The sequence below is a fragment of the Brassica oleracea genome, chromosome C1 (genome assembly GCF_000695525.1).
Source record: "Brassica oleracea var. oleracea cultivar TO1000 chromosome C1, BOL, whole genome shotgun sequence".
NCBI classification, from domain to species: Eukaryota; Viridiplantae; Streptophyta; class Magnoliopsida; order Brassicales; family Brassicaceae; genus Brassica; species Brassica oleracea.
This window is the reverse complement of record NC_027748.1, coordinates 2888516-2912356: the sequence shown is the minus strand read 5'-3', so window position 1 is coordinate 2912356 and position 23841 is coordinate 2888516. Positions and strand designations below refer to the sequence as shown.

The 23841-nt window shown below is 37.6% G+C and overlaps 4 protein-coding genes and 1 pseudogene across 8 annotated transcripts; 1 reads left to right on the top strand and 4 right to left on the bottom strand.

The window, feature by feature from the left end:
• The first annotated feature begins 2252 nt into the window (after positions 1 to 2252).
• LOC106303824 (probable pectinesterase/pectinesterase inhibitor 44) lies at positions 2253 to 6182 on the top strand. Of its 3 annotated transcripts, none has more exons than XM_013740175.1 (5): positions 2253 to 2570; positions 4086 to 4214; positions 4537 to 5004; positions 5246 to 5569; positions 5696 to 6182. In XM_013740175.1, the coding sequence occupies exons 1-5, from the start codon at positions 2279 to 2281 to the stop codon at positions 6067 to 6069; spliced, it is 1587 nt and encodes a 528-aa protein (XP_013595629.1). In that variant the 5' UTR covers positions 2253 to 2278; the 3' UTR covers positions 6070 to 6182. The 3 variants fall into 3 exon arrangements, with proteins under 3 accessions (XP_013595629.1, XP_013595613.1, XP_013595621.1); XM_013740159.1 differs by having other exon boundaries at positions 2255 to 2570; positions 4074 to 4214; XM_013740167.1 differs by having other exon boundaries at positions 2264 to 2570; positions 4083 to 4214.
• Positions 6183 to 6207: 25 nt separating this feature from the next.
• On the bottom strand, positions 6208 to 13842 carry LOC106303808 (1-phosphatidylinositol-3-phosphate 5-kinase FAB1A). 3 transcript variants are annotated; one of them, XM_013740143.1, is made up of 13 exons: positions 13741 to 13842; positions 13221 to 13302; positions 12490 to 13141; positions 11698 to 12420; positions 11446 to 11599; positions 10998 to 11342; positions 10163 to 10912; positions 9519 to 9847; positions 9295 to 9418; positions 9054 to 9203; positions 7248 to 8648; positions 6908 to 7174; positions 6208 to 6818 (listed from the first exon to the last, which is right to left on the bottom strand). In XM_013740143.1, exons 3-13 carry the CDS (start codon positions 13059 to 13061, stop codon positions 6471 to 6473), a joined length of 5163 nt encoding a protein of 1720 aa, XP_013595597.1. In that variant the 5' UTR covers positions 13062 to 13141; positions 13221 to 13302; positions 13741 to 13842; the 3' UTR covers positions 6208 to 6470. The 3 variants fall into 3 exon arrangements, with proteins under 3 accessions (XP_013595597.1, XP_013595590.1, XP_013595607.1); XM_013740136.1 differs by having other exon boundaries at positions 12490 to 13302; XM_013740153.1 differs by having other exon boundaries at positions 11698 to 12414; positions 12490 to 13302.
• Positions 13843 to 14670: 828 nt separating this feature from the next.
• On the bottom strand, positions 14671 to 16391 carry LOC106342349 (eukaryotic translation initiation factor 3 subunit K-like). Its single transcript, XM_013781261.1, has 8 exons — positions 16185 to 16391; positions 16046 to 16102; positions 15922 to 15972; positions 15786 to 15848; positions 15667 to 15717; positions 15513 to 15579; positions 15273 to 15355; positions 14671 to 15033 (listed from the first exon to the last, which is right to left on the bottom strand). The coding sequence occupies exons 1-8, from the start codon at positions 16290 to 16292 to the stop codon at positions 14839 to 14841; spliced, it is 675 nt and encodes a 224-aa protein (XP_013636715.1). The 5' UTR covers positions 16293 to 16391; the 3' UTR covers positions 14671 to 14838.
• Positions 16392 to 16983: 592 nt separating this feature from the next.
• LOC106323445 (cell division cycle 20.1, cofactor of APC complex) lies at positions 16984 to 19396 on the bottom strand. The gene is made up of 5 exons (XM_013761571.1): positions 19013 to 19396; positions 18464 to 18745; positions 18107 to 18376; positions 17432 to 18013; positions 16984 to 17325 (listed from the first exon to the last, which is right to left on the bottom strand). Exons 1-5 carry the CDS (start codon positions 19106 to 19108, stop codon positions 17182 to 17184), a joined length of 1374 nt encoding a protein of 457 aa, XP_013617025.1. The 5' UTR covers positions 19109 to 19396; the 3' UTR covers positions 16984 to 17181.
• A 2457-nt stretch (positions 19397 to 21853) lies between these two features.
• LOC106329001 lies at positions 21854 to 22546 on the bottom strand (annotated as a pseudogene).
• Between the last annotated feature and the right edge of the window lie 1295 nt (positions 22547 to 23841).

The window sequence follows — 23841 nt, the reverse complement described above, 5'->3', positions numbered from 1 at the left end:
ATTAGACTACATTCATATGATTTCAACCCATAATATTCTTCCTTTTTTTTCCGGCTAAAAGATTATTAATTATTGTCTGCACAAATGTTGTTGTACAGAAAAACCGTGGAACAAGCTCCAATCAGTCGGAGAAATAATAGATTTTTTTGCTAATAAGCTAAGAGAGCTATTATTTTGACGATGAACATGCACAAATGATGTTGAGAAAAATCGAGATTTCCATGCAATGAATGAGTTGACCAAGTGTTGACAACGGGAACTGTAGGTTTCCTCTTTGATGTATTTAAGGATACCGAGGTTATCTCCTTCGAATATGACTATCCTATAACCTAACGATGAGCATGTTTGCATTGACCAAATCAGCGCAGACAATTCCGACTTCATAGCTGTTGATCGTCCTTCAAATTTCCCCATTCCAGCTTCTAAAAGAGTACCCTGGTTATTACGTATTAACCAATCCATTCCAGAGTCTTGAGAACCTTCAATGTGAGCAGCGTCGTAGTTACATTTAACCCAACCTGAAGGGGGTGGAGACCAATGAGACCTAATGTTTTCAGATCGGGTTCTTTGCGTAGAATTAGTTATTTGCGATGAAACCGTAGAATCCAACCATTCCTTTAAATCTGCTCGGGCTTCGGAGATAACTTCATCCGCCGTTTTTTTTAATTTGTTGAAAAGTAAGTCATTCCTATATTTTCATAATCTCCAAACCACCCAGAATGGTAATAATTTTTACTCATTTGAGAGATTATTATTTGATGCAAAAGAGAAAATAGTTTCCAACTTATTCAAAAGAGAGCTATTGGCAGTAGTTAAAGAATCAAGTGAACCTGAGAGAAGCCAGACTTGTTGTGAGAAAAGGCAAGTGAAAAAAGCATGATCACTCGATTCATTATCGTCACAATATCTTGGACAAGTAGGATCAACTGAAATGTGCCGATGACGAAAATTTTCTTTAACAGCTACAATCCTTGAACCAATTTTCCAGAAGAAATGTTTAAGTTTCGGAGGAATCGGTGCTGACCAGATCATTTTTGCTAAGGCAGGAGAAGAAGCAAGTAATTAACGATCACGAGTTTTCTCTACTTTTATATTTTTTCCATTTTTGTGTTGAACAAACAAAAGATGATATTGCAATGGTATCTATGGTTGCAAAGTAATTAACGCGTTAACTTAGGACATTTAATAAGCTTGTCGCATAATTGGACAGCTAGATAACTTATTAGGCTGTTTAAGCCGTCTAAGGGATTCTCTACCTTATCTTTTACGATCCCTCTAACTAGGCCACCTATACACAACATTTATATCGAATCTCGCCATCGAATGATAAACTCAGCAAATAGAATTTAACGTACATATAGTAGTACATTCTGCATTAACAAGCACTGACTATTTTCTTCTTATGGAAAAAAGAGAGAAGACAAGCATTCGAAACATAGTGGAAATATTATCAACCTTTGGGAAATGATGGAGGGATGTAACTATAGTTATTTACTGTTATTATGTTTCATATTAAGTGATATAAACCTCAGGCTTTTGTTTCATTTTAATTATTGATGTTTTACTTTTTCAGTACAAGAATATGATATGGTTTTTTTCTGCTGACCTAGAAAATGAATCGAATGGTTAATATGTTTATTGTTTTCAATGCTTAGAATAAAGTAATTTAGATAAACATATATATGTACTTTAGGATTATCTTTGATACAGCGGTGGATATGCTAAACAGCTGCATGCTACTACACGACCAAATCTGAGAATGTATGTGTGGGACGGTTGAGTTATAATTAAGACATCTAATAAATATTAGAGGAAATTCTTTCTCTTTCCAGAAGTAATATTTTCTAAAGTTTTCGCGTTTATTAAGAATAAATATTTACATTTTAATCTATAATTCACTTTTCAACACACTTTCCAATAACTATCCAAATATAATTAATTCAAATATTCATGATTAATGTTTTTCAAAAGTATACAAAAATACCTTAAAAATATAGAAAATTTATTTTTGTAGAACAAGAATAAGCTTTAGAAAATTTTACTTTCGAGAACGGAGAGAATATTATTTGAAAACAAAAGAAATATCAACGATGAATGAATGAGCTTGTTTGGTGGGATAACGAAGTTAAGTCCCAATTATTTAATTTACGTTACGTAGACTAGAACTGTTTAGGGGTAGATAGGTAGGTGGGTGGAATTAAATGCCTTCCTGCTTTTAAAGGATCCACTGACTCAGAAGAAACTTCATTGTCATCAAAAATTAAATAGTTATTTAAAAATGTCATGGTGGAAGGGTTTCTTGGTCTTCTTGATATTGTTGAGTCCGAGTGTGTCATCGGAAGAAAGCATGCAAATGCAATACGACTACTTGAAAGTTCCGGCAAGTGAGTTCGTGGGCTCCATTGACACCATCGTTGAAGTAATAAGCCAAGTGACTTCAATTTTGTCTGAGTTTGCGGATTTTAGTGGAGATAGTCGGCTGCAAGATGCGGTTTCTGATTGCCTGGATCTGCTCGATGTTTCTTCGGACGAGCTGAGTTGGTCTGCTTATGCTTCTCAGAATCCAAATGGTACTTACATTTAAAACCGTATCTCTAGTTTTATCACACCTTTATAGTGTTAGAAACTTTCATTGCGTAATTTCTTTGAACTTCAATTATAGAAAAACTTCAATTATAGAACATGCAAACTTTGACCTCAAGGTCAAAATTGTTTTTCGATCGACAAATTAACAAAAGAAAATACATTGGTTACAAAAATACATGGATAACATATATGAATCTTGCCATAAAACGGAACTTAATTAGTGATTTCATATGTAAACCATTCAGAAATTTTGATTAATTGGGCCATTAATTATTGACATATAAAGACTAACCGAAAAGACAACACCCGAACAAGTGATGATAATATTTTCAAAATTACACCATATACACAAAAAGACAAATATTGAGAGGGACCTTAATTAATGTTAATGCGACGTACAAGCTCGCTGTGGAATTTTAGTCTTATAAATTAGTATAAACGTGTAACGTAAATATGAAACATCGAGCGGGGTAGTGGACGGACCTTGGATGCAAACACATTTCGGGTTCGATCCTTCTGTTGCGGAAACTAAGTCACATTGTTCTGTTCACCACGGCTACGGATACGTCGTATGAAAATCCGGGAGAAGGCCTATCGTGGGCTGCACCTCCCACCCGAAAGTAGGTATGTATCTTTAATAGATCCGGGTTTAACCCTTTACTTTTTTCGAAAAAAAATATGAAACATCAATTATTGTCAAACAACACACCTGTACAACTCGACTGGTTTGGAGTTTGGAGTTTATTTATCTAGTTAGATTCTCGACGACTCAAATAAATTGTGATCACTTGATCCTTCATGATGTTAAATGATACTGTACTAATATAGTAAGACACATTTTTTCAAAACATTTAATTGAAATGGGCTGAATTGAGAAGTTTGCTTTTAAAGAATTCTGTTTTTGTACTTGCTGCATAAAGTTGAAATAGGTGGTTCTTTGCCCATCGACTATAATAAAATCTTACATCACAAACACAATTCACAAGTTATATTTTTTAGAAAATGGAGGGGTTAATCAAATTGAACGTGGTCTTGATAACCTAAATTCTCGATCCACCTTACTGTATACGTGCATGCACTATGCTATATTATTTTTTCAAAGATTTTACAAAATGTATATACATAAAAGTATATTTTAATTGGGGGAGTCATTTCTACCAAATGATTTATGGTAGTAACCATAACTTATGTTAATTGTATTCGTTTGAATCTATTAGTCAAGAAATGTTAGAACTTTCCATCTTGTTATTTTAGTACACATTAAATTTAAATATAAACATATGTCAAGTGACGATGATTATGTTACGTCAAGGCTATGCATTTTCTTTCGTTGAGGAAATGAAAGCAACTTTTACAAAATCATTAGTAAATGGCATGTGCGTCGTAGGGACAGGGAACATGGATTCAAAATCGTAGATACTTATTGCATAATAAATGTAAATGTGAATGAATGAAAATGATAGTGTTGAAATGTGAGGGTTTTGGAGTGGGGTCAGCAGGTAAGGGCAACGGAACAGGGAACGTGGGATCAGACACAAAGACATGGTTAAGCGCTGCTCTCTCCAATCAAGACACTTGCATGGAAGGCTTCGACGGTACATCTGGTCTCATCAAACCTCTTGTAGCTGGTAATGAATCTTTTTTCTTACTATGTTAATTATATTACTTGTGTGGGTCACTAAAAAGTAAATTAACATAATGCTATGGTAATGTTTAAGCATGCGCATTCGATTCGCATTGTTTTCTTTTTGGATTTTTGTTTTCTGTGTTAGGTTATGAGAAACAGGTCTAAACTATAATCATACTTCATTTCGGGTTGATTCGGTTTTAGATTAACAAAAACATAAAAATTATATAATTTAAGTATTTTCAATGTATTTTTTTTCAAAAGGTTTGCTTATTCAATATAAGTGTATTATTAACTTATTATGATATTTTGGCTCGTTTCAGGCAGTCTCGGTCAATTATATTCTATGCTTAGGGATCTGTTACCACTTGTTGATCCCGACCAGAAACCTCAGCCCATTACCAAACCTCGTCCAATTGCTAAAGGACCAACGGCTCCACCAGGCCGGACACTTAGGAACACTGACGACGATGAGGAAAGCCAATTCCCAGACTGGTTCAGACCGGACGACCGGAGACTCCTTGAAACAAACGGAGTGAGTTACGACGTTAGTGTAGCACAGGATGGGACAGGAAACTTCACGACCATAATGGACGCCGTTAAGGAAGCTCCTGATTATAGCTGGACACGTTTCGTCATATACATTAAAAAGGGTTTATACTTGGAGAACGTTGAGATCAAGAAGAAGAAATGGAACCTCGTAATGTTAGGTGATGGCATTGACGTGACAATTATTTCCGGTAACCGCAGCTACGTTGACGGCTCGACCACGTTCCGTTCCGCTACACTCGGTAATTAAATGTTTTATAAGATACTTGTTGATCCATGCACACGTTAAAATTGGTTATAATAGTACCTGACTAACATTTACAAAATTCATATATGATTACATTTAAATAAATCTTATGCTTCTATTTTTCATATAATCTTTTCATAAAACTGTCGCATAAATTCGGGATGCTTTAAGCTGTCGGTTCTTTGGTCTATGCTCCGGATTATAATTATATATTTGGTTTATGATACATATATCAGCTGTAAATGGAAGAGGATTCTTGGCTAGAGACATAACGTTTCAGAACACAGCGGGGCCAGAGAAGCACCAAGCCGTAGCCCTTAGGTCTGACTCTGACCTATCTGTGTTCTATAGATGTGCCATGAGAGGTTATCAAGATACACTCTACACGCACACTATGCGTCAGTTTTACCGCGAGTGCACCATCACTGGAACGGTGGATTTTATATTTGGAGATGGGACCGTTGTGTTTCAAAATTGTCAAATTTTGGTTAAGAAAGGACTCCCTGACCAAAAGAATACCATCACTGCACAAGGCAGGAAAGAAGCTGACCAACCCTCAGGTAAACAAACACTTCTTGAAACTCTTTAATTAAGGTTTTGTTAATAACATATAGTTTCTTGCCACCCAAGAAACTATGTAATATAATGATTCTCAATTACATTGGACCTTTTTTGTTCACATTTAGGATTCTCGATTCAGTTCAGCAATATCTCAGCGGACGCAGACTTAGTCCCATACTTGAACACGACACACACGTATCTAGGAAGGCCATGGAAGCAATATTCAAGGACAGTTTTTATGAGGAACAACTTGAGCGACGTTGTGAGGCCTGAAGGATGGCTCGAGTGGAACACCACTTTTGCCTTGGACACACTCTTCTATGGAGAGTTCTTGAACTACGGACCAGGTTCAGGACTCAGCAGCCGAGTCAAATGGCCTGGTTACCACGTGTTCAACAACTCGGACCAGGCTAACAATTTCACCGTTTCTCAGTTCATTGAAGGAAACCTTTGGCTGCCTTCTACGGGAGTAACGTTTACTGCAGGCTTGGGTGTCTAAATTAACATGGCTCAGTGTTACCTTTTTGCTATTGTTTGTGCCTTTCAATTTTAACTTTTGATATGAAATCTTAAAATCTATTACAACTCAAAATAAGTCTCCAAAATTATATACTAGAGAGTATTTTCATGTGCAAAATGTCATAAACAAAAGTAACAAGAAACTAAAAGAGAGAAGCATTGTATATACAATTGCACCTTGCTTTTATTAATTCTGATGCAAAGGCGATGAAAGAGAGCTATTACATATAGGCCACTTAAGGCTAAGGGTAAAAACATAAACAGGTATTACCCAAAGACCATTCCAAAAGAAAAGAAAAAACAAATAAAACTTGAGCACCATTACTAAACCCAATAGTGTGTAATGTCTCTGCTATATTTGCTAAACTGCAGAAAGATGATTCAAGAGTTTTTACCAGCAACACCTTGACGATCGTCTCTCTCTTCATCATCCTTCACATCTGCTGAAGAACTGTGGTTGCCTGGCACAACCGCGGCAGGTGACCATTGGTCAGGAACCATCAGAAAATAAGCTGTCATGGCTTTCCTGAAACGTTTCTTGTATTGCTGCGGTGATATCACCGTGGGAGTTGAGTTCTTCTGTCCTCCAAGTAGCCCTGAGGTTTTGACCCAAGTCTCCAGATGTTTGTCCCAAGTGTACTGCCTCATGAAGTCTATAGTTCCTAGAACAAGTTCGCTTCGTTCCTCGTCTACCCCGACCAGTAAAGAGTAATCCATTACGTGTATTGACTTCAGCCAAAGAAACAAAGCAACACATCTTCCATCAGTAAAACGTACAGACCAAGAACATATTCTGCAAGAAGTAACTGGAAACTTACAGCAAGAAACGATGTATCATTCCAGACGGCTCTTTCAAGAAGCCGTTTTGCCTTGCTCCCAACAAATATTGGAGATGTGGGCATTGCTTCGACCAGATTCTGGTCCAGCAAAACTGTGTTGCTACCACTTGTATCAGGATTGTAACGAGCACGGGTGGAGCCTTTTAAGTCATAAAGCCTAGTGAAGTTACGCTGAAAGAGAAGATTCTCCATCACCAACACATCCATTTTGAACTCTTTCCCTCCTTTAAAGTGTTTGGATGAGACCTTCAAAGATTTAAGGGTTTAATTCTATGTCAACAAAATAGGTAATAAAACAAATCGGTTTATGTTGTGTTACCTGATAGATTCCCAAGATCTTTGCAAGGCTTGTGGGGCTTTTAGTACAGATGGAATCAGTCAGGTATTTGAAGTAAGCTGGAGCAAACTTGATGAAGGATTCAAGCTCTGTCTTTGTAACTTGCTTGATGATAAAACGATCATCCAAAGTCTTTGCAAAGAAGACGTTGCTCTTTCCACCTTGAGCTCCCCATTTTCTACATCGACCAAGAGATCTTATAAAATCAGTTTCCGAAGGACAGCAAATCTTCCTCAGTGCCTCAAACTCCTTCGCATAGTAACACGTCACAGAGTACTTCACTTTCCCAGGAGGACTCTCATCTGTAAACGAGACTCTAGCGTGCAGATCTTTCAAATACAAGGATGACTGCAGCAGCTGCGAGACTTGTTCGTCAGCAGAGCTAAGGCTTCTACTCATGTCAACTGACAAATCGCTCAAAGAGTTTAACGAGAGAAGGTTCACAGAATCGAAAAGTGAAAAGGAGCCTCCACTATCCAACCGATCTCTTGCCTTATCTGATCCAGACATCTGAGTGTTATACTCTGATGATGTAAGGGCATACGCTATGATGCTAGTAGGCTCGTCATCGTATACAGGCAGTACCAAGTCATTAATCCCCAGTGGAAGTAGCAGCCTTGCACCACTTTGCCATTCAAGCTCTCTATATGAAGAAACATAAACAGGCCGGTCTTCAGCCATGATATGCTTGCGAGAGTTGAGCGAATAGTTCTTGTTGAGCGAATAGTAAAAGCTAGGAGAAGGCATCTGAACTTGCATTGTATGTTCCTCATTGGAGGTCAGCCCACTTTCTGAATCCGACAGCTTTAAATCATAACTCTGAGTTCCGTTTGCTGAAGCAGCTCTGCTAGGCGGACGAGATATACCATTATTCTCCGAGGCAGTTTGTTCACCTATCCATGCTGCATCAAGAGTATCAGATAAGTCTGTTGTTGCTTGGGACTGGCTCTCAGAAAGCATCGCTTTAACCACCTGCGAAGGCTCCACAACGTTTTCTTTACCACCTTCACTAGATTCAGAGGGTATGTCTGAGCCTACATCTTCAGGAATAGTACCTTTCCCGCTGATATCAGAAAATGATTTACCCTTTTTAAGACTTTTATCATACTCCGCATCTTGGGGAAGAGAGTCATTACTACTTGCAATCGACTTTTCTTTTTCATCACCAAGCTTTTCTAAGGAGACGTCACGGCCCATAACTTTTGAGGAAGAAGTCCTCAGAGCTTCAGAATAGTTGTTTCTCACCATACTAGCCGCTCCTGTCAGGCATTCATCCCAGGCATATGAATCGAAAAGTATCAGTCTTCGAAGTTTATTTATCAGAAGGATATCAACAGTAGGTTGCCCATCCTTAGACACGCTTAACATTTGCTGCAAAGATTCCTGAAACCACCAACAGCTAAAATCAGTATTGCCTATAGAAAAATCATCTACACTGTAGAAAAAGACTCCAGGTTTTCAATGCAGAGATTAGGTTATGACTAAGATCCTATGAAGGCTAACGGATCAGGTGACCAAATCTACAATTGCTCAGAAAATAAGTTTCCGATCCTTTTTTGAACACAACCAAGCAGCATATAACATGTGTAATCAAGAAACAAGAAACAGTCCACTAGATGAAAAAGAGTAACACATTTGTTTCTTTTTTACGTGTTGATAATTAACTTTCATTATATAAACAAATATATTGTGAGGAGTGTGTAAGTGTGAGTGATGTGAATGCGCCTAAGCATATGCAACTCTGTAACTTCTTAAGCTTAACGAAGTGTAACTTGCGTGATAAGGTACCTTATATTCCTTTTTACGCTGCTCAAGAAGTCCTGCAAGTTCTTCAAGAGAAAGCTTTATCTTATCGGGAATGCTGCCCATTGTTTTCACTGAAATCTGACTAAGTGCCTCCTGAACCTCATTGAAAAGGACTTCGGCTTTATTAATCACCTATCGTATAGAAACCACGACAAATAAGTAAAATAAGACTCCATCTGCCTTTGTTGATTATATACAAATATTCAATTAAAAAACTTGTAACCTCTTTAGATTCCTTTTGGAGCCAATCCTGGTTTTCACAGTTGAACTCAAGTTTTGCTGGTGGCAGAGAAACTGCAAATATATTGATTGAAGCATAGCGGAAGCAAGCCACCATTTTCCCAAAACTGCAGTAAGGAAGATATATGAGACAATCAGAAAATATATGGAATGGTCTAAAACATTCCACAGTGGAAGTGTTTATTAGGGAAGTAGAGCTCTTCATACCCATAGAAACGGAGACAGTCTCTGTGAAGGGAGTGACCACAGTTGGCGACACGACTAGCTGCTGCATGGTTCGAGAAGCTCAGTTCCAAAAATTTGCCAAAAGACAGGCCCCACGCAGCATCTGACATCACAATTCTGCGTGTGGCAGGAGGAAAGCCACTGATCCGAGGACATTTCAGGCACCGATGCCACATCCAAATTTTTCCTTCGCGTTGGCCAGGGAGCAGTTCAGGCAGCTTCTTAACAGATATTGTAAGACTACCTTGCCTGTGAATATAACTATGAATGTGTGCTTCTACTGGCATCGCACATGACGGGCAAGAACGATCCTATAACAAGAGAATAATTGCAAGCCTCAGCTATTTAAAACCATACGTTTATACCAAAAAATGATATGCTTCATAACTTCTGGTCTTACTCATTTAATTAGTCTGGAATCCTTAAACCATTTAATGTCATTTTAAAGATTATCCCTACAGTCATCTCCTACATTAGTTCTACAATTATACAAGTACGCAACCATAGGACTTTAATTGGATTCCACTTGGTTTCATTAGGAGTACAACGTTCTCACCATCAGCTAAAAGAAGAATGGTGTGCTAAGATATAAGAAAGAAAAAAAAAGACGCTAAAATGAAGGGTACCTGATCAAAGAGATTATCCCTTAAGAATCGGCCTAAAGGCTTGTCAAAGCTCCCATAGTATTTAATACGGAGTAGATGAGCCCGCTCACACACAGATCCCTTCCACACACATCTCGTTGATGCTGAAACCAATATGCTTTGATGGTCAGAAGAAGCTGACGGAAGAAAGTCTCCTTTTGAAGAGTCCATCTGTTCATGTCTACTAAAACTTTGATCTCTTGTTACTGTGGATTCGTTAGTGTCGGCACCATCAGTGACTTGTTCTGTGGCAGAGGGTAGAACAGACCACTGATCTTTCTGAATAGAATCTCCTTCCGCGTGAAATGATAGCTGCCTGGATTTTAGAGCAGGAACTAACCCATTGTCCTTAGAGGTGATCATTTCTGGATCAGTAGGCTCGGTCCTGTCGTTTCCATCCGATTTCCCTTGGAAATGAGTCTTGCTAGAAGCGAAATTACCAGTAACGTCGCCATTGGCTTTATGTGGCTCACCCATCAGCTCAGTAGTTGGAGACTTTTCAGCACTTGAAGCAGCAAAACCAGGTATTGTGGATATTGATCTGTTAATCGGTGATGGTTTATCAGGTAAGGCCACTGTAATTGGGGTCTGCAGAGGAAGTTCTGGAAGGGAAGCACCTTCATCTGCTAGAAACGATGTCTCAAGAGCCAAGTGATATGCTGCAAAAACTCCATACTGAATCACATGTTTCACCCTTTTTAGTTCATCTTCATGTGCCCCCTTGAGCAAAATCTGAAAAAAACAAAAACAGATCAATTAGCCAATAATATGTTAAGGATCTTATATCTGAAACACCTAAGAATATTGTGGAACTTACCGTACAGCCCAAAGGCTTGGGGCAACCATCAAAATACATTAACGTCTTTGCCAGTTTCTTCACACCTTGACCAGTTTTAAAATGTGTCTCGACAAACTTTTCCACATGGAAGAGGTCACAGTAACCCAGCTTTGGTGATGTTAGCTGGTCAACCGAAGGGACAATCTGCGCACCGGTACAGCGGGATATGCGCTCAAGAAGAGGCCTTTTTATATTCAAAACAAGAGATATGTCCTTGGCAAGAAGATACTCCTGCGCAAACCGCGAGACAGACTTCTCCACCAAGAGGATTTGGGGATTGTGAGAGTGAATTTTGGCAACAGCCATCTTCAAATGATCCATTTCCTGAAACACCAAAGATAGTCATTAGTGACAGTTATGATTTTCCTTTTCTTCTAGTCCAAGGATTCATGTCCATGATCATATAACGAAGGAAACCGACACATACCTGTTGTAACAAAGTGTCAAAACTAGACAACTGGTTAGATATTCGTTGATACTCCAGAGCTCCTCCAAGAATTAGCAGACGTGGCTTCTCGATCTTTGAAGTCATTCGCCGATGAGCCACGTTTTTCTTGCAAACAACTCCTCTCACCACCATACTAATAAAAAGACATTTCATTATAATCAGTACTATAGTGCTTAGCAGTCAACCTAAAGAAATATAAATCCCAATTAAGGAGTCCTAAACACTACTAACCTCTCACTGCGACGTCCACAGGGGATGCATTTAACCTTCACATAACCTCCAGGATCCATTCCTCCACTTTTACTCGTATCCGGCTTGAGAAGTGTTGCAGCTTCCCATGATAACGATGTGATTATATCAAGCCAACCCTCTCTATCGCATTCGTCAACCATAGGTAGATTATCAACCTCCAAAAGCTGTGCTACTAAAGCCCTAAAGTGCCCTTCAACAACGTTTTTCATAGCACCACCAGACTTCTCCCTAGAGTGGAGTTCCTTATCTTTAAAGCTATTCGATGGGCGAAGGTACCCCCAATCACCTCTATCACCTCCATCGCCTTCGTCATCAGATAACAACCCTTCTCTTTCGTCTTCTTCGTTCTCTGGCTCCGGAGGAAGCCATAAGAGCCCATCGCTCTCGAAATCTACTACTTCAGACTCAAAGGCCTCTTCACAAGTAGGGCTTCCTTCCTTCTCATCATTCCATCCATCTGCTTGCTGCCTTAGTGTATCCATTGTATCTGTATTGATTGCTTCAAGATCTTGATCAGGGGGCAAGACACTTTGGATGTTTGACTCTATGTTGTCTCCAGCATCATTAGCTACATGTGACCCATAGATACGATCAACTTCATCGAGACTGATGGAACCGTAGTAGTCATTTCCTTGAGAGTAAGATTGCGCGTAATCGGAGTTGTAATCGTCATCATCATAAGCTTCACCATCACTCCTGCCACTACAGATAAATTCATTACAGAAGCTACAAAGGTAAAACATAAATACACATAACACAAGAAAAGCTAACCTGTTCACAAAGAACTCAACTGGATCCTGAGAGGAATGATTCCTACGCGATGATGATGATGCATTCTGCAAATCCATGTTTGAAGAGACACGACCGCTGGCTGGAGGATTTGTTTTCGAATCAACGGTGCAGTTGCTACTGTTGGAGGTGCAGTTGGAGGTAGTACTAGCAGAAGGGGAAGAGCTAAAATGAAGGCTAATAATAGAAGCTCCTTTATCAGGCGGGACTATCCCCTGTTCCCACTGTTTGTAGCAGTAGTTACAAACTCTTATCCTCCTGTCTGATGACGACTCCTCATGACTATCCTTGGCTTCATCTGATGGAGAAGGGATCGAATTGGCAGCGCATTTGGCGCAGAAGACACGACCACATAGGCGGCAGTGATGTCTTCTGTTGAAAACAGTGAACTGAGCATCGCACTCGTAACAGACAGGACAGCTGTGGTCAGGCATCCAGAAATCTCTAGACATGTGGGAGGAGGAGGAGGTGGTGGTGAAGGACTCGGTCTTTCTAGGGATCCAAGATTTGACTAAATCAACAAAGCCAGGAGCTTTGGGATCTGGCGAGTCCATTTATTGAATAATCTCCAACGAGGAGAGTCATCATGAAACACCCATTTGCTTAAACGCATAAAGTCTCAACCTTTGAGTCCCTAAAAGAGGAAACTTTAAGCAAAACTTGTCTGAAAAAAGGAAGATGAGAGAGATAGAGAGGGGAGGGCAATGAGTTTCCTGAAATTAGATGCTTCAGAGATCCAGACCAAGTCACACTGAGGTCACTCTCTCGGCTTCCGTGTGAAGATCATTGAGATCCCTAATATAACAGTGGTATCGATTTCAGTGTCTCAAACTCAAAATTTCTCCTATGTGATTCAGGAATCAACAAAATGCGAATCTATAATAAACAAAAAACACCTAGAAACAAGCAACACTAGCTTCCGAGGAAGACTAAACTACAGGAGCAAGCAACGAATTTTTTAATACGAAAAGCAAACCAGACCAAAAGAAGAAACAAATAAGAAATTCCAAAAAGACGGTTGATTAAAAAAAAACAAATACAAGATAAGATTTGAAATCAAATTCGAGGAAACATATAACCATTAATCTCAGCTGAGAGAAAAAAAAAGTGGTAAAGGGGAAACCTTTCTTCGATTTTCTCGGAAAGCAAACAAAGAGATTGCAGAAGAAGAAGAAGAAAAAAATCAAATTGATTGAAATAGGGAACAAGAGAATAAGAATTGGGAATGGTTACATGAACGAGGAATTGCAGTTTCTTGCAGCTCCTTTCTTTTTCCCCTGTCGTATTTTTTTGTGATTTGTCCAGTTTTTGTGTTCACGACTTGTCTGAAATTTTTGTTGCTTTTCTCCTCTATTTTGCTTTTTATTCACGTATTTATCATTTTATCCGCACGTACCTTAAATAATTAAATTAAAATTATATTTCACTTCATTTACGTATATCACATATACTGTATATATTAATAAAATAGTTGATTATGCCGACGATATAAAATCAAAATTTAGTTAATTGTTGTCGACCAAAAATTCATCAACGATATTATCACTGTTAATACCTTTGTTTTGCCAGACGTATTGATAATAGCGACTGTTAAGCAATTCAATTTTTTTCTGTATTAGTTTTGGCTCATGATCGTTGATTTGTTTTATATTACCCACACTACAAAACACCGTTATATCGTATTTTAGCGTATTGAACAGATTAATTACATTAAAAATCCAGGGTTGTGGTCCTCGAAATCATTTTTTAATATGCAGTATTTCAAGCGATCATCTAAGATACGAGATGCTATCTAAGCTGAGTTAATATATTAACCAATAGAACAACGAGGTGAAAAAAAATGGAGAGTCGAAAACATGTACACAAGAAAGGAGAAAAAGGAGCACGTGATTTGATGATCTGTTGTCAAACATGTGAGCTTCCAAATGGATGGCTGTCAATGTACCGATGTGATCTGGTGTTAGAGATAGGACAAGAACACCTCAAAAATATGCATTAATCTGCCCGTTCTCATATTCAAAAGAGACCTAATTAAGCTGATTTTTAAATAGAACAAGTAAACATTTGTTGAATCTTTTCTTCTACCATCATAGGGTCAAACACGGCTCTACTGAAACACACTGGTATGTTAACATAAGACTTTTGGACGGTAGAGAACTAGAAAGCTCAAAGGGCCTTATATAAATCTATAGTATCCAATAATCTTTGCGGTGCAGTCAAATCGAGCAACTACTTATAATGGTTAATGCAAAGATCACATTACAGTGTTGTAGTACATGAAAAGACAGGGAGACAAAAAGGAAAATTTCAAAAGAGTCTTCATAAACTGGTTCAACCAAGGATGGGGAAGATGCGGGCAATATGTTCCAAGGAAACATTCTCACCTGTGTTTTTCTTCAGCTCCGGATGGTTAAATTCGTTCTGTGGTAAGACGATACTTCCATCTTCCTTCGCTACAATCCATCCGCTGTTAGCCACTTGGTGCTCAATGAACTTGTCTAGAGATGCACCATCTATGTTGACAGCCTGTGTATCATTTTCATAAATAATGAGCAAGGGCATTTTATAGACAAGCAAAGGTCACCAAAATAATAGATCACCATAACTATGATGTGGAAAATTCGTAGCAGAAGAAAAATATATATAAATACAAGAGTGAGAGACTCAGACTTTACATCCAAAGTTCTACAATTTGATGGCCTAAGTTATCCTATGGGGAAAAGCAAGCCATGTGTCAAGAATCATAAGCTCAGTCAACATCATACCTCGGCAAGCACAGATCTTGGAACCTTTTGGTAGCTTAAGCTAAGAAGATGACTTGCATACGCTTGGATAGCTTGCTCAAAACCTGCATTTCATCTCTTGCATATAAGACAATCCACACACAAATCATAAAATGTAATAGACAGTATCATGAAGAACAACTACTCATGATTTCTGTATGACCCTTAACTAGTCTAGATCCATAACTTTTTATCAGACGACTTATAAACTTGATGATATACCTGGAACAGCCTCAAGAATGTGAGGGTTCTTGGCAGCTTCCTCCCAGAACTGTTGGAACCTCCCAGTCTGCAAAAGCGAAAAAAAGTGTTGTAAAGACTCGATACACATTTTAGAAGTCTCCAAAGATCTCAGCTAACACTGATGTCTGCATACCTCAAGGTAGTGAGAGAGAACAATGAGTGTCTTGAACTGCTCCTCCATTTGCTGCAAACACAATTCCATGAATCTTCTCCAGTACAACGAAGAAGCGAGAGTGAAAGAAGAAGCATTACCACTCTTTCGGGAATCAAGAAGAGGCAAAGGCTGAATCCTGGAGCTGGCATAGCCATAAGAGCCTTCAATAAGAAAAACCACAGAGAGTAAATAAATGATAAGTCACCAAAACAAAGTGGTCTTCTTCTGACATACCTTAACCAAGATTCGAGCCACGATATGAGTGTTCATGCGCTCAGGCTCAAACTGCATCAACAGAAACAATGCGCACAAAGTAAGAAGATGTTAGGAGAGACTTAAAAATCTTTGTGAAGAGTACCTGATAGAGACGAAGCAAGCATAGATTCGCATCCAGGCTATACGTTTGCGACGTAACCTGAACAAATCAATCAATCATAGATAAATCAGAATCCAGCAAAAAAATGAGTATATAGCCAATCATCGACGGCGATTTAAACCTGCTCGTTGACGTAGTTTTCGAGATCAGGTAAGATTTCGGGGTTGAAGGGATTGACGGCGACGAGCTGCTCAACGGTGTAAGAGCTCTGCTCCTTTGGGGACTCCATCTCTTTTTTTTTCCTTTCGATTGATTGGTTACTGTGGAGGGAGGAGAGACGGGATCTAGGGTTTTAGTGCACAAAACGACGACGCGTTATCCACTCTGGGCTGAGCAATTTCATACTTGTTCTGGTTAAAATTAGAATGGCATAAACATATAAGGATTGTTTCGTAAATTAGGATATTTTGAAGTTGAAACGACGGCGCTTTGTCATATTGAATGTTCTTTCTTCGCCAGCTCTGTCATCCAAAAGGACCAAAACTTGTTTCTTTTTTTTTTTTTTTAGGACTCAGACATGAGTTGAAATCACGTTTTGTATACGCAATCCAAGAACACAAACTCTATATCTTGCTTTCTTATTGGTGATTGATACAATGTTTCTTGTCACTTTGCTGATGTTCTTTCTTCGCCAGCTCTGTCCTGTCACTGATCAGACTTCACAAGTCCAATTCTATATATTTTCAGTGTTTTTTGTTCTGAAGACTGAACTCAGCAAAGTTCAGGATCATGTCAACTAGTAGATTATGTGAATGTTACTAGAATTATTGAATAAGATTGTAAAAATGAAATTATTTCTATTTAAAATCTATTCAAACAACCAAGTTTGACTCAATATGCACTTTACTTGTCAATACAGACCAAAAAAAAAAAAACATCTTATTTCACAATCACTGCTTGACTTTCTTTGTTGAATAAGATTGTAAAAATGAAATTATTTCTATTTAAAATATATTCAAACAACGAAGTTTGACTCAATATGCACTTTACTTGTCAATACAGAAAAAAAAAAAAAACATCTTATTTCACACAATCACTGCTTGACTTTCTTTGTTGTTAGTCTTATGTAACAATCACTGCTAGACATTCTTTGTTGTTAGTCTCTCTTCACAGCTTCTTCAACGAATACGGTTCACATGAGAAAACGGCTCATGAGCTGCCTTTGGAGCTGCTTTCTTGGCCGTCTCTGGCACTCCGAAAACATTCCAGAATCTCAGCGTTTCATCTCCTGCTGCTGTAGCTACGGTGCAACCATCTGGACTCTGTAGAAACACACAGACAAATAACACAAGTTTTAGAACTGTCAAAAACTCAAACCACTTTCAGCAATACTAGATATATATAATTTGATCAAGTTTTTCTATTCACCTGAGCCATGTATAGAACTCTTGACGTATGACCAGTGAGCTCAGCCATTTTCACCATAGATGGGTACTTCCACAACGTAAGCTGGTTCTGTGTAAACCCGTGTGAGCTAAGCAACTCTCTTTCATTCTTGCTCCATAACAGCGAACAAACTTGGGAGCCAGTGTCTACTGAATTCAAGCAAGCTCCTGTGTGAGTGTTCCAGAACTTTATCGTCCTATCTCCTCCGCCACCACCAGTTGCAAGAAGATTCGCTTGGAAAGGGCACCACGCAAGGGCTTTAACCGCAGATGTATGTTCTTCAAGCCTGTGCAAATATTGAGTGGTCGAGTTTGAAGAGGCGACAGAACGATCCCATATGTGTACAACATTGTCGTTGCCACCACTCGCTAGCTGCTGTCCGGATCCTGACCACTTGAGCCCGCAAACTTCCTGAGTGTGACCTCTGTAAGTTTCCACAACGTGTGATCTGATTCGCACGTCGTTGTTGACGATCTGTCCATCCATTCCTCCTGTTGTCAGGATGTGATTGTTCCATGCCATTGATCCTACTCTTGACTGGTGGCCACCCTTCAATGTCCTCAGCTGCAGGGAAAAGTACAGCACACATAACGTTAAGACATGAAGACAAAACATTTTGTCTAAACATAAGAAGAGAGAAGGGATTTTTGTAGTTACTTGACGGTTGGATGCAGAATCCCAAAGCTGGACTTCAGAGTTGTTGAGCCCAACTGCAACATGACGACCATCAGGTGCCCAGTTGATACTCGTGACAGGTCCTTTCTCCTCATCAATGGTGACAAGCTCAGATGTGGACCCGCTTGAAGCATCCCACAGATAAACAGTGTGTCCCAACGCAATGGCTAGGACATTAGCACTGCCCCAGTCAAGCAAGTTGAGGTAGAAGTCGTCCACAATGTCAGGTGCATCCAATGTCCTCTCAGAAGTCTGTTAAAAGATTAAAACAACAGATCAATACAACAACAACACAGTAGATACAGATCGTTTCTCTTACAGCGCAATAACAATACAAACCTGAGGAATGTATCTGCGAGGCTTAACGGATCTGGGCTGTTGGTGAAGAGAAGCAGAGTGGTCGGTGGGAAGCAACTCGACTGGAGCTTGAGGTTTGTTCCTGAATGCGAGAATCCGAGTGTGGTTCAGGTTCATCGTCTCAGCGAGTTGCTTCCTGTAGGCCTCTCTGGATGGTGAGCTTACCGCTGCTGTAGCCTGATCTTTCCCGTTCCTTCCTTCGGTAAGGGCGTAGTGAGCATAGTCGAAGTCCATGGCTGATCTGTTGGGTATGAATCTGTCAAGCTGATAGAATAAAAAAAAAAGCAAATCAATACACATGATCAGTTTCTTATTACAAAACCCACATAATCAAAACAATTCGTTCATCCAATATCTGAAACAAATCTAGATGCAAGATAAACATAACCCCCAAATCAAAACCCTAATTCTTGATTGCAAAAAAAGGAATCGACTTTTGAGCAATTGAAAAGAGAATCCGCAAATTCGAAACCCTAATTCTCAGATGGCGGAACGGAATCATGTAATGGTATCGAATCTGAGCAAACTTACGTTTTCCTTGGAACTCTTCCTGGGAAGGAAGTGTTCTTGAAGAGGGCAACGAGCTTGAGCCTTCAAGTGCGTAGATGTGTTCATACCTGCATCCATTGTTAACACAAACACACAGAGAAAACAAAGAAACAGAAAGCAAGACAGCGGATGATACAGGAAACGGATAACAAGATCTCAATTAAACGAAATCAAATCAAAGACGAATAAGATGAAGCAGTAAATTCGAGCAGATAGAGAGCGAAGAGTTGTTGGTAAGCTGATGATGCGAGATGAGAGCAGATTGAATTGGTGGAGAAACCTGTGAAACTTAGGCGTTGATTTATACTACAAAAATGGGGAAGAGTCAAATTAGGGTTTCGTCTGTCCCCAATTCTCTAATCGGAAAGTCCGTAACGGCTATATTTTCGAGAGAGCCGTTTCAAATTTATATAAACCGGGAATGCCCACCTCTAATTTTACATAACCAAACCAAAATTAACCGGTTATGTTAAAACTGAACCAAAAGATAAAATCGATTCGGTTTAGTTAGGTGATGATTGTTTAACTGGTTTTTGGATTTTAGTTTTTGACTTTTAGATTTTGGTTGTTAGATTTTAGATTGTTTGTAGTTTTTGAAATGGGTTTTGGTTTCCGTTATTCAAAAACTACTTTATTATCCAATCAAGATTTTGAAAAAAATAATTCTTTTAAAAATAAGAAAACTGGTTTTTGAATTAACTGCTCAATTGTAAAGAGAAATCGAAAACTGGATTTTACTATATTAGATGAATTGATACCATATTAGATGAATTGATGTTGAACAGAAACGATCAGAGATCACACTCTCATGAGAAAGAAGGAGATGAACTCAAAATATGAGAATGAATATTATTTCTGTTAAATGCAAAATGAAGGTGTACAAGTAATTATATACAATCATAATCCATCCGGTATAAACCGGTTCTAACTAACCAAACCAACTATAACTATATACACTCTAATAATCATATGGCGGCGCCGGTCCAAATCGACGCACCGTTAGGTTAAAAGGAGCGCCATTGAAGTGCCGATCGAACAGCGTATCCATTTCTTCGTAGACGAGCCACTCTCCCCTTGAACGCTGAACGATCGCAGCCACTGCATCTCCTTCGCCGATGATCTCGTCTTGGATATTGTGTTCAACCATTGTCGACAAATTTTGATTCTCTCGTATTCCTTTTCTTTTGGATAAAAAAGTGAACTGTGATTTGAGAACGAGATCGAGCGGTAATTAATATCTAAAAAAGGTAAACATTCGCACACTTAACCAAGCCCCAATAATCGATAATAAATACTAAACCGAGCCAATAAACCAAACTCACATTTGTCCGGTCCGGTCCAACCCTCCTCACTAAATAATTAATTATTGTGTCCATACTGACATGACTAAGGGGGGTGTATTGAATCTGAAATTTAAAGTAATTTGTTTTTTAATGAGTTTGTAAATGATTGCAGGAGAATTAGAGAATTTGGTGTGATTTTTGTTAAAACACTCTAGAAACTCATCTAAAATAGTAGGATTTAGATTTTTATTTTTATAACTAAAAAAATCCACTCAAACACTCTATAAACAATTAAAGTACTCTAAAAACTCTAATTTAAAATTTGTTCAATAATAGTGGATTTCAAAGTATTTTATGAAATGTCAAGTTCAATAACATTGAATTTTAAAGTGTTTTTTAAAATCAACATTTGAATAACAGTGAATTTATCATTTTAATCTAAATCACTTCAAACTCTTAGTTCTATACACTTCTCCCTGACAGTCTCATGTTGTGATTAGATAAAATGCTTCAAACCTAATATGTCCCTGTAGATATTATTATTAACAAAACTTACACGCACCAATAGATTCCAAGAAAGTGTCTCACTGCGCCGACCAACGTCTATTAAACAAATAATTAAAAGAATTTAAATCGTTACCGAAATTGAAAGTATACATACAAAACTATACATACACATATATGTTCATTTTGTAGTTGTAAGTGTGAAAAAAAAAAAACAAATTAAGCTCAACTAGATGTTTTCATTTTTATATTCTTGAAAATTGTGAGCTTTTCCAATAGAAAAGTTTTGATTTTGAATCAACTTAAAAAATATATGAAAAAGTAAATATTTTACTTATTAGTAATTATATATCATAATAATCATTTCGGATATATACCTTATATTGGTTCTTATATTGATGATTTATAAAAAAAATCACATAAATTATTTTTTCATACATTTTTAAAATAAAATTATTAAATTAAACTAATTAAAATAAAATTATTAGATCAAATTACAAATTTTAAACTCTTCGAAGTTCAAACAATACTAGATTGAAAATTAAAATGAGAATGAGAACGGTCCAACGGAGGAGATTGACACATTCGTAGTCGGGCTTTGAGGCAAGCCATATTCATGACGCTATGGATATAGAACAGCGTAACGCTAGTAACTTCAGTATCGCCGTTAACTTGCTCTCTCTTGAAATTTTGAGTTTTTTTTTTGTTGGTGCTGCTTATAATTGAAAGAAAAACAGATTGTGAAAGTGAGAGGACTGTCTCTGTTTTTCCTTACTTATACAATGGGTATGAGGTCGGTATCAAGTCCTAGACGAAATCCCCATTCTCCATTTTCTCTTCATTGTATGAATTGTGGTTGTGGTTGAATAAAGCTTTAGGTAGTCTTGGAACCAGAAGCCACTCGGCTACAATAGCTGTTGAGCTGGAGATATTATGGAATCCCAGCTGGATTGTAAAATGTAGCTATCGACAGTCTACTTCCCTTCTTCATCGTCATCACACAGTGTACAACACTCTTGTACGTACCTTCCGTTACTCAAAAACTGGACCTTCTCATTATGTGTCCTTGAGGGAGACCAAGATTTTCACACATGAGTTTGGAGAGCCTTTCGCAAACTTGTGCAGTTGAGAAACATATCCATCCATTGTCTTGCTGCAATATAAGTTTTATCCCCACACATTGTTTATTATAATAGGCAAGACATAAATGGTAAAAAAATTGTCTAAATAAAGAACTGGTAAAAAGTTTGGATATATAATTTTGTAGTTACTTACATGAGTTCATCTGAAATGTTTGGGACTTTGGATATGTTTGAAGTCGGCTTATGCCAAATGAAGAAAGTGCTTTCCCAATCAGCATCTGAGGTTTTGCCTTCACTCAAAGCCTTGACCATCTCTGACTGGTGAAACTTCTCTTTCAAATGCTCCTCATAATGAGAGTTAATCAGCTTCTTTACTTTCTCCATCAATTCTGTATCATTCCATGATAATCAACCTGTACGTTATGGCTCCACACTTACGATATACTCCAGAACTGGATATAGGAAAATTTATGTATGCGTTTCATAAAATATATGATGTTTGGATAAAAATATAAACATACCATGAAGAAGCCCCACTTATCACATGCATGATCAAGAAGTGACATGGTCTTGTTTCTCTTTTCTCCATCCAGTCTACTAAAATCAATAACTGGAATCTCCATCTCCCTCTCTTTGATTTAACCCATCTTTTTGTTTTGCTTTGTTCAAAATTGATTGAGTAAGTTATTAATTTAAGGAGTATTTATTGGCATGGAGTGAGAGCAGGTCTCTTTTTCGTTGGGAGGCATAGTTGCCTAGTTGGAGAGGCAAAACCATTTGCTTCTTTCAATACTAGTTTTAAACTTTGGACGTGTCATAACAATTAAATAAAATGAACAGAAGTATAAGAATCTGCCTTGAAAATTTAAAATGAACTATAGGATTAAAGAAAAGTCCAAGTTCAGTCCACACAACCATGTGATCGAAAGTTTTGAATTTTCTATTATGATTTCTTCTAAACTAACTAATAAAAATTTTGTTTATATAACTTGTTTTATCTTGTGGACACTCCTTGGACAAATGTTGGAGTATTAATTAGGTTTAGAGTTTGATATTCCCAATATTCTTTTGAAGGTTGTGTGTAGAATTGAATACGGTTGATCCTTGTGTTACGAAGAGCACTATCATCAATTCATCATAGAGTTGTTCATGACTCCATGCATTTATGGTAACTACATGGATGTGTAAATTATTCATTACTAGTAAAATAATAAAAACCAGCATGATAATTTTTGTTGTGATCAACTCGAATCCGAGGAACTGGACTTCCAAAGCTTTTCAGCTCATATGCAACTGTATTACCAATTGATGATGAACACTGACCATTTCCCGGCCCAGCTAGCAAACATTATGTACCAACTCAACTATCCCTTATATATTAATTGAGGAACATTTGAAAAGATGTAACCTCAATTTTGTATTAATTAAAAGAGGCCCCAATGCATAGGTGGCACTCAATTAGGTAGTCAATTACATTCAATTGAAAAATAAGTAGGTCCACATTCGATTTTTATATGTTGTTAGATACATAAGTTGGTCAAACTATATGATATAATGATATGATATGATATTTTCTTTCCTTAAATAAAACCTACGGAATTACCATAAATGACTAATATATATATGACAATTAATGAGTTTAATAATAAAGATTTGATAACAATGTATATCTCCTCCATCATTTTTTGTTTAATTTTATATTATTAAAATAAATTAAACAATCAAATTAGCTATAAAAATAAAATTTAGATTTTTTCGTATATGTTATATTTTGAATTTTTAAAAACGACAATAAATGACTAAAACTATTAAAATTATTATGTTAAAAATTAATGATCAATTGGTTTAACATTTTTATTATAAGAAGATACACATGATTTTAAAAACATATGAGTAAAAAATATCATTTAATAATAAAATAAATATATATATATATATATAT

Excerpts from the sequence above, each read along its gene's own strand:
- LOC106323445 (XM_013761571.1), bottom strand. The coding sequence starts at position 19,108 with ATGGATGCAGGTATGAACACATCTACGCACTTGAAGGCTCAAGCTCGT. Across the intron at positions 18,377-18,463 it reads CTCGCAGATACATTCCTCAG|ACTTCTGAGAGGACATTGGA; the intron begins GTTTGTATTGTT and ends ATCTTTTAACAG. Across the intron at positions 17,326-17,431 it reads GAGTTCTATACATGGCTCAG|AGTCCAGATGGTTGCACCGT; the intron begins GTGAATAGAAAA and ends GTGTTTCTACAG.
- LOC106303808 (XM_013740136.1), bottom strand. The coding sequence starts at position 13,061 with ATGGACTCGCCAGATCCCAAAGCTCCTGGCTTTGTTGATTTAGTCAAA. Across the intron at positions 12,421-12,489 it reads GTTGAGTTCTTTGTGAACAG|TGGCAGGAGTGATGGTGAAG; the intron begins GTTAGCTTTTCT and ends ATTTATCTGTAG. Across the intron at positions 6,819-6,907 it reads ATGATACATCGTTTCTTGCT|TCAATACACGTAATGGATTA; the intron begins GTAAGTTTCCAG and ends CTTTGGCTGAAG.
- LOC106303824 (XM_013740159.1), top strand. The coding sequence starts at position 2,279 with ATGTCATGGTGGAAGGGTTTCTTGGTCTTCTTGATATTGTTGAGTCCG. Across the intron at positions 2,571-4,073 it reads TGCTTCTCAGAATCCAAATG|TGGGGTCAGCAGGTAAGGGC; the intron begins GTACTTACATTT and ends AGGGTTTTGGAG. Across the intron at positions 5,005-5,245 it reads GTTCCGTTCCGCTACACTCG|CTGTAAATGGAAGAGGATTC; the intron begins GTAATTAAATGT and ends TACATATATCAG.
- LOC106342349 (XM_013781261.1), bottom strand. The coding sequence starts at position 16,292 with ATGGAGTCCCCAAAGGAGCAGAGCTCTTACACCGTTGAGCAGCTCGTC. Across the intron at positions 15,849-15,921 it reads TGGCTCGAATCTTGGTTAAG|GCTCTTATGGCTATGCCAGC; the intron begins GTATGTCAGAAG and ends TTCTTATTGAAG. Across the intron at positions 15,034-15,272 it reads CAAGATCTGTGCTTGCCGAG|GCTGTCAACATAGATGGTGC; the intron begins GTATGATGTTGA and ends AATGATACACAG.